At 37.2% G+C, this 18,251-nt stretch overlaps 1 protein-coding gene across 1 annotated transcript in view; it reads right to left on the bottom strand.

Moving 5' to 3' along the window:
* Positions 1 to 18,251, bottom strand: part of LOC123498861 (cilia- and flagella-associated protein 45-like) — a 65,592-nt gene that overhangs the window by 19,970 nt on the left and 27,371 nt on the right. Inside the window, 3 exon segments of the mRNA XM_045246341.1 lie at positions 5,784 to 5,973; positions 6,772 to 6,938; positions 7,362 to 7,517. Coding sequence (XP_045102276.1) covers positions 5,784 to 5,973; positions 6,772 to 6,938; positions 7,362 to 7,517 — 513 coding nt within the window.

Consider the following 18,251-nt stretch of genomic DNA (forward strand, 5'->3'; position numbering starts at 1 on the left):
GCAAGAGTAAACCAGTACGCTCAATCATTCATCCCTTTCACTGGTAAACTCTGGAACTCCCTCCCTGCATCTGTATTTCCAAATTCCTACAACTTGTCTTCTTTTAAGAGGGAGGTATCGAGGCATTTGCTCCCCTAATTCTGGCTGATGGTTTTGGCACTTTTTGTACTCTTTGGAGAGCCAGCGCTCAAGTGGGCTTTTTTCTAACTATCTTTTTTTTGCCCTTGGCTGGCCCTCTTCCCTACGTAAAAAAAAAAAAAAAAAAAAAAGTGTGAATGTTTGTGTAATTGACCTTGCTAAGGCTTATCTCCAGATCAGAATTCATGACTCTTTGTGGCCATATCAGACTGTGAACTTTAGAGGCCGGAAGTATTGCTAAACACGATTAGATTTGGCCTAAACATTGCCCCCTTGATTATGAAAGCAGTGCTCAACAGCGTTCTCTCACAAGACCCAGTCGTCAAAAAAGGAACGTCAGCTTACATCGATGACATCCTTGTTAACCCCTTCCCCAACAATTTTTTTGTCAAAAACATTTTTTCAGACAAATTTTTAAATTTTTGTTCTATATAGTATTTTTCATACTGATTATGAAAACAGCTTGTAATTATACTGTTTTTCCCCATTTTTGTGGTTAACTTTTTATTTTGAAAATACCTTTGTAGACATATACGAGTTAACTCGTCTTCCTATAAACTCCAAGCTCTCCCCTCACCTCCCTCCTCCTCCTCCTCCTCACTTGTCGAGAAATATTCACTGTCTGATGAATTGGCAGTGTCATCAGAAGTATTCAAGCTTCTGAGGGAAGGTTCAAATTTGCTATCTTCCTCAGAACTAGACATTTGGGGTGTAAATTATTTGAAAAGGGTACAAAAAATGAGTGGTAATGTGGATGAAAACAACACCCATGTGACGACAGTGGTTGCCGGAGCAAGTCTAGTAAGAGCGTCCTTGAAATCCCACTGCTCCTCCCTGTCACCTCTGCCAGGCTTACAATTTGACAAGAATACTTGCTTCACATGTAGAATGGCTTAGAAAGGCCCAGAATCGACAAGTATACACATCTGTGGCTAGTTTTTGAAGGTAAAATTTTAGACGAGTATACTCGTCGACGACTGAAAACGGAACATTTAGTGAAAATGAATATATACGTCTGTAGCTGGTTTTTGAAGGTAAAATTTTAGACGAGTATACTTGTCGACGACTGAAAACGGAACATTTAGTGAAAACGAGTATACTCGTTTCTGCTGAGGAAGGGGTTAATGAAGACGTTAAGGCCGGGCAGGTAAAAGAACATCTTGAGAAATTTGGACTATCAAGCAAGCCATGCGAATGACTTGCTGACGGAGCACGTGTGCTGGGCTTGAGAGTCTGGGGGGAGCAGAGGGGCCTGGTGTGGAAGAGAGACGGCGAGGTGGACAATGTACCAAGTGAGTTAACGAAGCGGGTGGTGTTCTCATTCTGCGGCAAGCTGTTGGGCCACTACCCTGCATGTGGTTGGCTGCGAGTGGCAACGGCCTTCATCAAGAGGGGGGCCAATTTCTTCTCAGAGAGATGGGATGAAGTCATTGCCGACGAAGAACTATGGTGTCTAGATGAGGTCGTACTTGAAGTTAAGAAGAATGATCCTGTGAGAGGATTTTGGAGTGCTAGAGGTGACAAGGCCAAAGTCTGGGTGGACGCCAGTTCTCTGGCACTTGGTGCTGCTGTACAAATAGACAGCAGCATTGTTGAAGACGCCAGCTGGCTACGTAAAGATGACCCCAGCCACATCAACATGGCAGAGTTGGATGCTGTTATAAAAGGATTGAATCTCGCACTGGCCTGGAAAATTAGAACAGTGGAATTGATGACGGACTCTTCTACAGTGCATCGATGGATCTCTGATGGCCTCTCAGGTAGAAGCAGGCTCAAAACCAAGCTGCTAGCAAGATGCTCATTCGAAGGAGAGTGGGCATAATACTGTCGTTGGTTGAGGAGTGTGGCCTCCAGCTGTCTGTGACTCTCATTTCTTCCGTCAACAACAAGGCTGACAGCTTGACATGAGTGCCTCAGCGTTGGCTGAAAGTTTCCGATGCCTATCCTACAGCCACCCAACCAGTGTGTGCAGCTGTCGTTGCTATACCACACGACAAAATTGAAGAAATACATCATGCTAATGGCTCATCCAGGTATAAAACACATACTTTATTTCATAAGGCGAGTCGACCCTGCAGTCCCCAGATGGCAGGTGTAAGCTATAGTTGCAAATTGCAGAGTATGCCAGTTTATTGACCCAGCTCCAGTGAAGTGGCGGAAGGGGAGCCTCGAGGTGGAGCGAGTCTGGCAGAGAGTTGGGATAGATGTCACTCACTATGGTAGTCAGCGATACCTAACTCTTATTGATTGTGGGCCATCACGATTTTCAGTTTAGCGTCAACTGAGGCTTCTGACCATTGACAGCATCATCAAGCAATTGGAGGCGGTGTTCTGCGAGCGCAGAGCACCGGAAGAATTGCTGACAGACAACGACACAGCTTTTTGCAGTAAGCTGTTCGTAGACTTAGCCAAGAAATGGGATGTGCATCTCCGTTTCAGATGTGCATATTTTCCATCAGGAAATGGCATCGTTGAAAGATGCCATCAAACTATAAAGGTTATTGCTGCGAGGAAAGGTTGCTCTGTAGTGGAGGCTGTGTACCTGTACAACTTAAGGCCTAATAATGACCAGAAATCTTCATCTGCCCCTGCTAACATGGTGTACCAGTATCCTGTGAGAGTCTGAGGAGTGGATCATTGTGAAAACAAGTTGGAAGTAGACGGCCTCTACCAGCCTGGCGATGAAGTGTGGGTAAGACCGCCTAATGCCCATTGTGATGAACAGCATACAAGAGGTAGAGTTAATAAAATCTTATTTCACCAGGCTGTTGAAGTTGATGGAGTCCCCCGCCACGTTAGGGATCTACATCATTGTACTTCCCAGACCCCTCAGGAGGATGATGTAACGATGGACAGCGAGGACGATGAGCTTCTCATTCAGCTTCCTGGCCAGATTGATGAGGAGAAAGGAAATGAAGATGCTGCTGCTGGAGATGAGCTGGACCGAGAGCTTCCAAGATGGTCATCGAGGATTAGAAGGCACAGTGTGTGCACTGTGTGTGAATAGTATTCAGGGGGGAGTGTGTTATTAGTGTATTATTGTTGGTTGTAAAGTTTAGATAAGGTTAAAGACTTAAGGTAATAACTGTTGGGACAATTGATTGTTGATGTTGGTGGGTTGTTGATGGCGATGTTAAGGAATGCCACGTAGGCTGGAGTGACGTCAGCAACAAGGGTGGTGGCCGAGGCGATGAGTGACTGGAACGAGGGAGAGCGGGCAGACCATCTGCACACCAGATGACGACACGCACCTCACCACCACCACAGCTACTACCTGTACCCTGCCCGCTGCCAGTTCTCGCCTGTGATTGTGTTGTGGACGGTGTACTGTTGCTCTTACGTGCTAAGTAAAGACAAAAAGCAAAGTTTGTTTCCTTACTGTTACAATAACTTTGCCACCTATGTCGCATCACAGCTATGATCGCTTATGTCATGACTTATGTCTCACAAACGAAAGTTTTATAAATATGGGCCCAGGTTCCAGGGGTGCTGTGAACTTATCATTAAAGCCAGCTGTAACCTCACTGAACATTTCCCTTTGTGTTTCACAACACAAGGGGGCAGTCACAGCCTGCCCTCTAAAGACAACTCTCTACCTTCACACAACACTACATGCACCTACATACTCATACATTCTTTACACAAAATATAAAGAAATAGAAAAATAACTAAAAAAATGTTGATGACAGCTATTATCATCATGGGAGTCCCCTTTTTAATTACCTATTGCACTAGCACCTCACTGGGCCTTTTTTTTTTACCAACACCAGTTTTTGTTGCTCTTGGCTGTTTCTTTCTCTTACATAAAAAAAAAAAATAAATAAAAATAAATAAATAAATAAACACACACACACACACACACACACACACACACATATATATATATATATATATATATATATATATATATATATATATATATATATATATATATATATATATATATATATATATATATATATATATATATATATATATATATATATATATATATATATATATATATATATATATATATATATATATATATATATATATATATATATATATATATATATATATATATATATATATATATATATATATATATATATATATATATATATATATATATATATATATATATATATATATATATATATATATATATATATATATATATATATATATATATATATATATATATATATATATATATATATATATATATATATATATATATATATATATATATATATATATATATATATATATATATATATATATATATATATATATATATATATATATATATATATATATATATATATATATATATATATATATATATATATATATATATATATATATATATATATATATATATATATATATATATATATATATATATATATATATATATATATATATATATATATATATATATATATATATATATATATATATATATATATATATATATATATATATATATATATATATATATATATATATATATATATATATATATATATATATATATATATATATATATATATATATATATATATATATATATATATATATATATATATATATATATATATATATATATATATATATATATATATATATATATATATATATATATATATATATATATATATATATATATATATATATATATATATATATATATATATATATATATATATATATATATATATATATATATATATATATATATATATATATATATATATATATATATATATATATATATATATATATATATATATATATATATATATATATATATATATATATATATATATATATATATATATATATATATATATATATATATATATATATATATATATATATATATATATATATATATATATATATATATATATATATATATATATATATATATATATATATATATATATATATATATATATATATATATATATATATATATATATATATATATATATATATATATATATATATATATATATATATATATATATATATATATATATATATATATATATATATATATATATATATATATATATATATATATATATATATATATATATATATATATATATATATATATATATATATATATATATATATATATATATATATATATATATATATATATATATATATATATATATATATATATATATATATATATATATATATATATATATATATATATATATATATATATATATATATATATATATATATATATATATATATATATATATATATATATATATATATATATATATATATATATTGTCTGTGATATATATATATATATATATATATATATATATATATATATATATATATATATATATATATATATATATATATATATATATATTGTCTGTGTAAATTCAAACTAGCTGACTGATGTGAAAGTGCCTCAAATCAACCCACCACAAGAAGGGAGTTAAAAGATCCAAAACCACAACACATAATGAAAAACACAACTGTGGAAATACAATTTATGAATTTCTAGAAGTGAGTGTCATACATCTATTGAACCAGTGAATTTGTGTGATTAATATCTATATTTTAATCTCTCTCTCTCTCTCTCTCTCTCTCTCTCTCTCTCTCTCTCTCTCCTCTCTTACTTTTCTCTTTTCAATGAACTTGTGCTCCCGGAGGACCTGCTGCTCTTCAATTTGCTTGTTCAATGCCTGTGCTGCCAAAAAGTTTACCTCGCGCCGCCTCATCTCTCTGTCTTCCTCCTTCTTCAGACCATTAATTCGTGCTTCTTCCATCATCCTTACTTGGCGCTCTTCCTCCTCCTTCTCTAGTTTACTGTCATTGGGAAAATATTGATAAGTGATTGAATTATCAACATTCTCTAAAGTGGCATGCTAATTCTATACACAGGTTCACACTTGATGATCTGTGCAGAACTGTGCAAGTTGGAGGTACTCAGAAATTTCAAATATTTGCTAAATAATAGATCATAAGACTACTCCTACCCTCTCTAGTTTTCATGTCTTTTTATGTGATACCTAAGCAAAAGTTTTTCTTAAATTTAGTAAATGAAGTCTGCTCAACTAACTATCTCCTGTATTATATCAGTCACCATTGAATGCTAACACACAAATTGGTAATACAAGATCTGCCTTTCTTGAAATCAAACTGATGATTTGCAAGGATTTCACTGTCTTCCAAGAATTTAGTGCATTGTTTTTTTTATTATCCTTTCACACAATTTTGCTATTGCACTTGTCAGTGACACTGGTCTGTAATTTAGTGGGTTTGAGTCTCAAATATGAGTACAATGTACACTCTTTTCCAATCCTGCTGAACTATTCCTTTATTGATAAGAGGCATATATGATGATATGTAATTTATCTCTAAGCTGGTAACTGCATTCTTCTAACACCCATTCTGACATTCCATCCAGTCCTAAAGCCTTTCTTTCTTCTTTGATGATTTCATTAATTTCCTGTATGTTCCTGCCATACATATAGATGGCTGACCTTTATAGAAAGTATACTATAAGTTACTGTACTAATTTCCTGGAGAGAAACCTGGAACCAACTTATACTTAAGATTGATCTAAATTCAAGGAAATATGGCAATACAAATACTATTACTTGCCTGATGTGCCTCTTTTCTATTATCTGTGCTTCTCTGATGGCATGGCACTTGGCAGCCAAAACTAGTTTTCTCATTGCCTTCACCTCTTCCTCTCCTTCTAGATTCTCTTGTGGAAGTGTCTCACTTTCCTCTTTCTTGTTTTGGTTTGTCATTTTTCCTGATGATTCCTGAGAAGTAAGAAACAAAATAACATACAAATTAACCCTAGAGAAAACTATCAAGATACCTTATAATTTGAACACTAAGAAACAACCTTAAAATCACAACTCCTAAACAGCTCTTTATTGCTCATGGGTTTACAAACAAAGGTAGTTCTAAAGAAATTCATAATCTCTACAGAAGTTTGTCTATGACAAGCTACACTTTTTTAAACTAAAAAGAATGAAAGAAATTGAAGAAATTAAAATGATCTGAGTTGAAACTTTGGTAATAAACTTGAAATAGTTAAGAGTCAAATACATAAATAAATGAATAAATAAATTAATAAACAAGTAAATAAATAATCTAAAACAAAATCAAACAAAATAAAATAAATAATTAAACATAGCAATACAAGACTGAATAGTCAGTATACTACACACTTTACCCACATCCTCCAGCCTCCTCATTTCCTCCTGGTGCCTCCTGCGGCGGTGGCGGGCCTCCATCTGGTGGTGGTGGTGCTGACGTTCCTCTCTGTCTCTCAGGACCGCCAGTGCTGCCTGCTGAGCCTCCTCCACTTTCTGCAGCTGGGTATCCTCGCTTACCTGAACCACCAATAGATTTTGACAGTTTCATTTCAAGTAACTTCATGTTAATTAAATTTCCATGAGATCAAAACTGTTGGACTAATAAACCTGTTGGAAATGAAGGTAAATTAAGGTCTCTTAAATAAATTTCTTTATGTTGATAAAAATCCAATCCATAAACAGTACAGTGGGGTCCTGACTACTGATCTTAAAGAGAGTAAAAACCTCTTGTGCAAGTAACTTGGTTTCCTTGAAAGCTGAAGAGTTACAAAGTTGTGTGCCACCTCTGAATGGTGCCTGCATGACAATGTAAGATGATGTTTCCCAGTATCCTCTACCCTTGTCTAATAACTACATATGTACCACCATCGGCCCTCCTCTCAACCATGTTGAACAAGGTTGCAGCAATACATAAGCCCTATCTAATTTTGACAGCTTCATTACGATGGCTGAAGCCAAATGTGATGCAACCTTCATTTCATACGGAATGCTGCAGAGCCTTAGGAACTTCGACCATTTCATGCCAGTTTCAGAAAACACTTGGGTAGCATATACTGGATAGGCATGCGAGCAATAACTTAGCTAATTTTTCTCTTGTTCACTCAGTCTCTCTCTCTCTCTCTGAATCAACCTTTCAATGGCTAAAGCAGTTTTTTCTTGGTGCAACTGTAACACACACACAGAAACAATGAATTGAGTTCCTTGAAGACAACAAACTAATATCAAATAGCCAATTTGGTTTTAGAAAAAGACGGTCGTGTGTAACTAATTTATTGAGTTTCTATTCTAGAATAGTTGATAGAGTACAAGGGAGAGAGGGATGGGTTGACTGTATTTATTTGGATTTAAAAAAGGCGTTTGACAAAGTGCCACATGCAAGATTACTATGGAAGTTAGAGGAGAAGGGTGGCTTAAAAGGAAGCACATTGAGATGGATAGAAAATTATTTGAGAGGGAGAGAAATAAGGACGGTAGTTAAAGATATGAAGTCCAAATGGAGAGCAGTAGAAAGCAGAGTGCCGCAGGGGTCAGTATTGGCACCAATACTTTTCCTCATTTATATTAATGACATGCCAGAAGGAGTGAACAGCTACATAAATCTGTTTGCAGATGATACGAAACTGTGCAGAGTTATAAAGCAAAAAGAGGATTGTGAAATACTGCAAGAAGACCTAAATAAGATCTCGGAATGGAGTAAAAAGTGGGAAATGGAATTCAATGTGAACAAAAGCCATGTCATGGAAATGGGAAAGAGTGAAAGATGACCTGTGGAAATCTATAAGATGGGAGATGGAGTAGAACTGGAGAAAGTTAAAAAGGAAAAGGACTTAGGAGTGACGATGGAAGAAAACAATCAACCAGTAAGCTATATTGATAGAATTTTTAGAGAAACATATAATTTGCTAAGGAATATTGGAGTAGTATTTCACTACATGGACAAAGAAATTATGAAGAAATTGATAAGTACTATAATAAGACCCAGATTGGAATATGCAGGAGTAGTGTGGACCCCTCATAAAAAGAAACACATAAGGAAATTGGAGAGGCTACAAAAAATAGCTACAAGAATGGTTCCAGAATTTGAAGGGATGACATATGAGGAGAGACTAAAGGTTATGGATCTACCAACCCTGGAACAAAGAAGGGAGAGAGGAGACCTGATACAAGTTTATAAATTGATCAACGGAATGGACCAAGTGGATAATGAGAACCTGATCCTGAGAGAAGAATATGACATCCGAAGCACAAGATCGCATAGTAAAAAGCTGAGAAAAGGAAGATGTCCGAGAGCTATTAAAAAATATAGTTTCCCGCAGAGATGTATTGAGACGTGGAACAGTTTAAATAAAGAAGTAGTGTCTGCAACGAGTGTGCATACTTTTAAAGATTGGATAAGTGTAGATATGGAGACAGGGCCACACGAGCATAAAGCCCAGGCCCTGTAAAACTACAAATAGGTAAATACACACACACACTGAGGAAGGGAAGATGTCTGAGAGATGTTAAAAAATATAGTTTCCCGCAAAGATGTGTTGAAACTTGGAACAGTTTGAGTGAGGAAGTGGTGTCAGCAAAGAGTGTGCATATTATAGTATTAAAGAAAAATTGGATAAGTGTAGATATGGAAACTGGGCCAAACAAGCTTATAGCCCAGGCCCTGTAAAACTACAACTAGGTAAATACAGGGGATTGTAAAATACTGTAGGAAGACCTAAATAAGATCTGGAAATGAAGTAAGAAGTGGGAGATGGAATTCAATGTGGACAAAAGCCATGTCATGGAAATGGGAAAGAGTGAAAGATGACCAGTGGGAATCTATAAGATGGGAGATGGAGAAGAATTGAAGAAAGTACAAAAAGGGAAAAGGACTCAGGAGTGACAATGGAAGAAAACAATCAACCGGTATGCAATATAGATAAAATTTTCTGAGAGACATAATTTACTAAGGAATATTGGATTAGCATTTCACTACATGGACAAAGAAATTATGAAGAAATTGATAAGTACAGGTAACTCTCGATTTATGTGTGTTTAATTTACACGTTCTTGTTATAACGCGACTGAAAAAATATTATAATTAATTTAATTTGCGCTATCGGTTTGCTTATACGCGATTTGGCCCAACCGCATTTTCAAACTGAGCACCAGACACAATTTCAAAATGCACGCCATAGAGTTCTGTAGCTGGCAAATAGGTGGGAGCTCCGCTCTTCTCGTGCCTCATTTGCAGTCTGCCAGCACTGAATACAGACGGAATCTCTTCAATCTGCCTACAATTCACCAAGATGGCCCCAAAATGTCTTTCATCTTCTTCTTCATGCGGGGTTATTTTTGAAAAGTAGATTTTTAATAAAGTGGTAAAGCTCAGAGGGAGATGGTGACTGACTGTGGTGTGAGTGGTGAAGGCAGTGACGCAGTGAGTGTTGTGTTTATGTATTCTTTGTTTTGTTGTTTTTTCTTATTATTTTTTGCTTTCTCTTATTATTTCTTGCTTTTCCCTTTACTTTAAATACACTTCTAGTACAGTAAGTCCTTGTTATATGGTAGTTCTTTATCCGGTAAATTCACAGTTACGGTATTTGGAAATCACTACCCTCAAATTGATATACGGTAAGAAAAATTCACAGATACGGTATCCGCTTATGTCATTTGAGAGGGCCCAGCGTGGGGTAGCAGGGGTGATAACGTCATCCACACCACCCTGCCACTCATAGTACTGACTTCAACTTGACCACCCTTGGAGCTTGTTATCTCTTCCCCACCCCATCCTTTTTTTTTTTTAACTGCATTAGATATTACTTACATGCATTACTAATTAGATGAATAAATGGAATATTAAAGGGTCTATTGTAAGCACAAATATATTCATAATAATTATGGCAAACACTAAAAACCTACTACCAGAGGCAAACCATGCAGCAACTGATAAAGGGCACAGATGGGCCTGGCAAGCCCACTATCAGTGAATGGTGGAAGTCGTATAACATCAAGCACACCTTAGATAACATCAAGTCATCTTGGGACAAAGTGAAGACGTCTACCATGAACTTGGCGTGAAATAAAGTATGGCCAGAATGCGAGCATGACTTCCCAGGCTTCGCTGAAGACGACATCAGTGCGATCAGAAATAACAGTAAATCTGTGCCATAGGGCTGGCTTCGATGAAGTTGATGATGATGATGTTCAAGATCTTTTGGAAAGCCAAGCTGAATCTCTCTCAAATAAACTTATAGAGCAAGACAAGGCATCACAGGAGACAGAAAAAGAGAGAGACGAGGAAGAAGGACCTGTGCGTGGCCTGGACATCAAAACTCTTAAGAGAATGTCTCAATGGTATCAAGAAAGCTCTGGAAACCCTGAAGGAATGTGACCCAAATCCTGCCAGGAGTAGCAAAGTGGCTCATGACGTAGAGAAAAGTGTCAAGATTTATCAAGAAATCTATGATGATAAAACAAGAAAACCAAACAGTCCTCCATCTACTCGTTCTTCAAGCCAATCAGACATGCCGTCCCTGTCACACCTGCCGACCCTGCTACAGCTGGCCCTTCCACATCCGCTGCTGACGGTTCTACAGCTGGTCCTTCCTCCATATCCTCTTTCTTCAAACCAGTGAAACATGCCGCCTCTGCTACAGCTTGCCCTTCCTCCATATCCTCTTTCTTCAAACCAGTGAAATGTGCTGACCATGCTACAGCCGACCCTTCCACATCGTCCAACAGTGCAGACGACGACGTCTTATCCTCGTTTGCACACTCAACGGAAGATGAGTAAGGGCTGAAATCCCTATTGTCCTTTAGCCTTGGGAGGGACATCATCTGATAGAATACATGACGAATGAAAGGTAAATAAAAAAATTTTGTTTATTTCTTTTGTGCAATACTTTACATTTTTTTTTTATGACGATTTTCATGTATTTTCATTTCTGTAGGGGTGACTTTTGACGTGCTGGAACGCATTCCCTATTATTACATCTTATAATGGGTTCAGTATACAGTAATTTTACATCACGAATCACTTGTCTGCCGAAGCAAGCATTCACATGAGACACACCGCGCTGCTGCACCCACCAGTTGCTTCGTTGTTGTCACGCTAACCAGACGTCCCTTGTTGTTCCGGCGATCAAGCCTGGCAGCCTTCTTCCCGTTATCCATTTCAGAGCGGAAAGGCTGGCCGCAGTCTGTTATCCGTTTAGGAGCTGACTGATTCTACACCCGTAATCCGTTTAGGAGCGGGTGCATGCCCAATTGGTGCATTTTTTGGAGCTTACGGCTCTTGATGTTGACCAGCCTCCTCTTCTGCCTGCTGCTGTCATCATGTCTTTGACTTCTGGTTTGCTCGATTCTCAACTTTCGGGCGTGGAAGACGGTTCTGGACATGCCAGTTCACATTCGAAGGCTTCCTCATCCCGTAAGCACTCCAGCAAGGGCTCCAGCAGTTCTCGTAGTGGTTCTTCTCAGCGGGAACGTTCTAGAAGTTCTAGGCGGCATGAACACAACTGTTCGCATGGTGATGGCGAGACGGATGTGGCCCGAGTAATAGGTTTGCTAGTTGCTGCCATTCCTGCTGTTGAGATGGGTAAACTTCATTATAGGAAATTAGAATCTGCAAAGATTTCTGCACCGAAAAAAGTTAAAGGGAACTTTAATAAATGGATGGACATCACTGATGACATGAAAACAGATCTCTTTTGGTGATTGAACAACATTACAATACAAAACAGAAGAATCTTTCGGAGTGGCACGGAATTAGACCTGTATACTGATGCCTCAAACTTAGGTTGGGGAGGCTCTCTGAATGGAAAACAGATTAATGGAAGGTGGACCTTTCTAGAATTGGATTTGCATATTAATGCCAAAGAACTTACAGCCATATTTTTGACATTGCAGTCATTTACAAGTTATATCAAAGGCAAACATATTCGGGTGTTTTGTGACAACATGACAGCTGTTCACTATGTCAGTGAAATGGGTGGCACGAGATCTGCTGTGTGTAATGACATTAGTTTACAAATTTTAAATTGGTGTGTGAAGAATGAGGCTTAGATTACATGTTCTCATGTGCCAGGTGCAGTTAATCTCTTGGCTGACGCTGCATCCAGGAAGTTCAATGAAAGGCATGAATGGAAATTAAATGAGGACATCTTTCAAGAACTTTGCAAAAGATTTGGGATTCCAAGTATTGATCTTTTTGCATCCAGGCTCAACAAACAGGTGCCTCACTTTTGTTCGTGGCTACCTGACCCAGAAGCTGAATCTTTTTATGCATTTTCAATTAATTGGTCACAGTTTGAGTTAATTTACGCTTTTCCCCCATTTGCTTTAATCACAAGATGCCTCCAGAAAATTCGGGCAGAGATGGCACGAGGATGGATGATTGTGCCACTCTGGCCGTCACAACCATGGATGGGTGTGTTAATCAAGATGTTCATCAGGGAGCCACTTCTGATACCGAGGAGAGGGAATGTACTGCGTCAGCCATCAATACTGGAGGAACACACCATCATGACTCACACAAGGCTGCTGGCCTGCCTCTTGTCCGGGAACACTTGCGAGAGCGCGGAGTATCTTTGGCAGGCACAGACATCATCATGGCCTCGTGGAGACCTGCAACCGCAAAGCAGTATCGGCCACACATTACTAGGTGGCTACAGTTTTGCGGTAGGAAATGCATCAATCCCTTTAATCCCTCTGTAGCTGATATTGTCAATTTTTTGTCTGATACCTTCCATAAAGGAGTGGGCTATGATTTTGTTAATACAGCTAGGGGGGCTCTTTCCTCTGGGAATAGTAGTGGATGGTTGTCGAGCTGGTAACCATCCGCTTGTTAACAGGTTGTTGAGAGGAGTTTTTAACTTAAGGCCACCTTTACCCAGATTTGCAGAGACCTGGGATGTCCAGCCAGTGCTCCAGCACCTGAGAACCATGGATCCATTATCTTCTCTTTCACTAAAGGACTTAATGTTTAAACTTGTCATGTTAATGGCACTCACGCAAGCTGCTCGGATGCAAACGTTGCACCTATTGTTGTTGAGTGGCATCCAAATTAAGAAGGACTCTATTTCAGTTTTGTTAAAAGGAAACATTAAACAATGTAGGCCTGCCTTCAATGTCAGAATTGTTACTTTCCATGCTTACTCAAGTGATAGTAGGCTTTGTGTCTGTGAAACATTGAAGTTCTATATTGCGCAGACTGAACGACTACGTGGCGTTGAGAATGGCAGTGAAAGCCTACTTATTAGTTTTATCAAGCCCCATAAGAAGGTGTCCCCGGACACCATTGCCCATTGGATCAGGTTGGTATTTCATTTATCTGGCATAGACACAGCTAAGTATTCAGCTGGTAGTGTTCAGTCTGCTGCGGCATCCAAAGCCATGAATGTGCCCATTACGCACATCATGGCGAAGGCTGGGTGGTCAAGAGAAACCACCTTTGCTAAATATTATGACAAAGAAATTGTCTCAAGTTGTGATACATTTCAGGAAGCTGTTCTAATGTAGGTTAGAATGTATGGCACAAAAAGTTGAATTATTTCCTGTGTTTATTAAATTTGATAAATTTCTCTTTTTAGTTTCCTTTATTGTTTAAACTCAGTTATTTAATTACAAACCCACATGGCTTCAAAATCTCATGTGAATGCTTGCTTCGGCAGACAAGTGATTCGTGATGAAAAATTAATGAAGTACATGAGACTTACCGCAGGTCAGTTGAGATGTGCTTCAAATTTTATGAAGCGGATCACGTCTGCCGAAGGAGAGCTTTCACATGCCCTCCACTCCCTCCCTACACTGCTGTGTCCTCTGAACTTCCCATGTATGAGGGGTGAGTTCTAGAGTGTTTCATGTGGGTGTCGTACTCTTTAAAGTCTGGTGGGTGCAGCAGCGCGGTGTGTCTCATGTGAAAGCTCTCCTTCGGCAGACGTGATCTGCTTTGTAAAATTCGAAGCACATCTCAACTGACCTGCGGTAAGTCTCATGTACTTCGTTAATTTTGATTTACGGTAAGGTTTCCAGGAACACATATTTACTGTATAACGAGGACTTACTGTATTTAGAATGGTAAATAATAAAAACATGTTAATTTAGCCCAATGGAAAAGCTCAGAGGAAGATGGTGACTGACTGTGGTGTGAGTGGTGAAGGCAGTGATGTAGTGAGTGTTGTGTTTACGTATTCTTTGTTTTGTTGTTTTCTCTTACTATTTTTTCCTTTCTCTTATTATTTCTTGCATTTCCCTTTACTTTAAATACACTTCTAGTATTTAGAATGGTAAATAATAAAAACATGTTAATTTAGTCAAATAAATAGAGTATTTTGTAAGAATTTTTTTTGACCACATACCCCCTATTTTCTATTGTTTCTTATGAGAATTACATGTTTGTTTTACGCAAATTTTGATATACGCGATGCCTCTTGGAACGCATCTATCACGTAAATTGAGAGTTATCTGTACTATAATAAGACCCAGATTGGAATATGCAGGAGTTGTGTGGACCCCCACAAAAAGAAACACATAAGGAAGTTGGAGAGATTACAAAAGATTGGCTACATGAATGGTTCCAGAATTTGAAGGGATGACATATGAGGAGAGACTAAAGGCTATGGATCTACCAACTGTGGAACAGAGAAGGGAGAGGGGATCTGATACAAGTTTATAAATTGATTAACGGAATGGATCAAGTGGATAGTGAGAAACTGATCCTGAGAGAGGATTATGACATTTGAAGCACAAGATCGCATAGTAAAAAATTTAGGAAGGGAAGATGTCTGAGAGATGTTAAAAAATATAGTTTCCTGCAAAGATGTGTTGAGACATGGAACAGTTTGAGTGAAGAAGTGGTGTCAGCAACGAGTGTGCATATTTTTAAAGAAAAATTGGATAAGTGTAGATATGGAGACGGGGCCACACGAACGTAAAACTCAGGCCCTGTAAAACTACAACTAGGTAAATACACACAAGATACCGTACCGACAAGACATCTCAGGGCAACTCACAGGGAAAAGCTGCAACATGAGTTGGAGCCTGACCTAAATGTATGTTCAGGGGGGGAGGGGGCCATTGGTTCTCCTGTATCCATGATAAATAAGCTTTGGATCATATAAACGGAAAAAAAAAAGGAGAGAGAGATGGTACCGTAGTGCTGCCAGACGTATGACGGAATCAAAACATACGCCATCGTGTGAAAACCAACTGTACATTGAAACACCTGTTGGACAAAGGAGACTGACTGAGAATATTATGGACAAGGGTTTTTCTGGATTTAGGGACAAAAGAGGTAGTATGAGGAGGTTGATCAACGTAGAAAGGGAGTTAAGGTACATGAAGGAAGTGATATCAAATCTAATGGGCAAACAGGACAGACTGACAATGGAAAACACAGAGCTGAAATTGAGGTTAGTAGAATGTGAGAAGGTCAGTGCAATCAATCAGGGATTAAAGGAGGCAATACAAGAAATAAAAAAACAAAATGATGTACTAAAAGCCACACGTCAAGACTACAAAAACTCCTTAAGGAGCTTACAGGTAAAAGTACAGGATAGGATTGTGGACAGGGTGGAAGGTGGATTGAGTGAACACAAGCTGAAGGAACTATGAAATGCATGGAAACAAGAGCAGGAAGAAGAAAAAGTTAAATTTTCAGAGGTAGTAAAGAGAAATTCAGGAAAAACTAAAGTCACTGTAATACAATTAATAAAAGAGAAAGAAGATCTTGTGCGAGATATGGTGGATAAGAGGAAAAGTTTCAAGATTTTTGGGATGAAAAGGAAAAAAAAAAAATAATAAATAAATAAAAATCAAACAAGTTAACAAGAGAATGTGAAGAAAGACAATTGGCCAAAACTATTATCAAACAAGTTCAAGATGGCATGCAAGAACTGGACCAGGAGGTGGAAGAAGTGATCAGCTTAGGAAGATACAGTGAATGGGGTAGGAAACCAGTGAAAGTGAGAATGAGATCCCAAGTGGTGGCAGAGGAAATTATGGCTAGGAAAGGGAAGCTGGCCGATGATACTGAAAATAAAGATATATGGATAAAAAGAGATATGAACCTAGAGAAGAGGGAAACGGAAAAAGTGCTAAGAAATGAAGCCAAGGAAAAAAAACGAGAAAAGGATGGAGATCGAGAAAAAATTTTTACTGGACAGTTCTAGATATGAGACTAAAGAAGTGGTACCTACGGAAGAAAGAGGGGATCGTGGAAGAGGCAAGAAACTAAGAGTGACTTATCCAGCATCTTGGAGGCTAGAGATTATTTGAAAGAGAAAAACAGATGTAATGTGCATCATTGAAACAAAACTAAGAGAGGAGATCCACGTTAACTTTAAAAAGGAGGGATATAATAGCTGGAGGAGAGACATGAAGGATAAAGGAGGAGAAGTGCTAATAATGGTTCATGATAATATATGTGTGGAGGATGTGCAATATGGCAAGGACAAAGTGGAAGTAATGGGAGTAACAATCAAAACAGAGGAATTGCAGAGGAGAAAAATCATAGTTACATATGTGCCATCTAAGACAAATACATGGGGAACTGAAGAACATAAAGATATGCAAAGAGACGTGATTAAGTGCCTAGATAACATGATAAGATGGAAGAAAACTTTTAGTTGGAGACTTTAACTGTAAAAAAAAGTAAACTGGAGAGAGAGATGGAAGTAATGGATAATGCTGGACAGGGGAGCAAAGATGTGTTACAGTTGACTATGATTAATATAATGGCTCAGTGGGTGGAGGAGTCAGCAAGATACAGGGGGGAAGAAGAACCATTTTGCTTGACCTAGTATTCACAATGAAACCAGAGCCCCCTCCAATCATAAAATACAACCTTAGTCCAATGGAAAGAAGTGATCATGTGACATTAGAGATGTAAATACGGGAGGAGAATGGGATAAGATACAGAGATGACTACAAAGGAGAGAGATTAAATTATGCAAAAGTTGATTTTGAAAAATTAAGATCTTTATTGCTGATATTAAATGGAGAAACATTATGCACGGAAAGACAATACAAGCGAAATATGACATTCTTACATAAATATAATGAAGGAGTAAAAAAATATATGTACCTGTTTATAGAGTTAAGAAAAAAATACACGATTGGTACAATGCTAGATGCATATAAACTAAAAAGTCAAAAGATAAAGCTTGGAAGAAACTCATAAAACAGAGAAATGACAATAACAGACAGCAGTACAAGGATGCGAGAAATGAATATATTACAGTAAGGAGAGAGGAAGAAAGAAACTTTGAGAAA

This window comes from Portunus trituberculatus, chromosome 48, assembly GCF_017591435.1.
Source record: "Portunus trituberculatus isolate SZX2019 chromosome 48, ASM1759143v1, whole genome shotgun sequence".
Lineage (NCBI taxonomy): Eukaryota > Metazoa > Arthropoda > Malacostraca > Decapoda > Portunidae > Portunus > Portunus trituberculatus.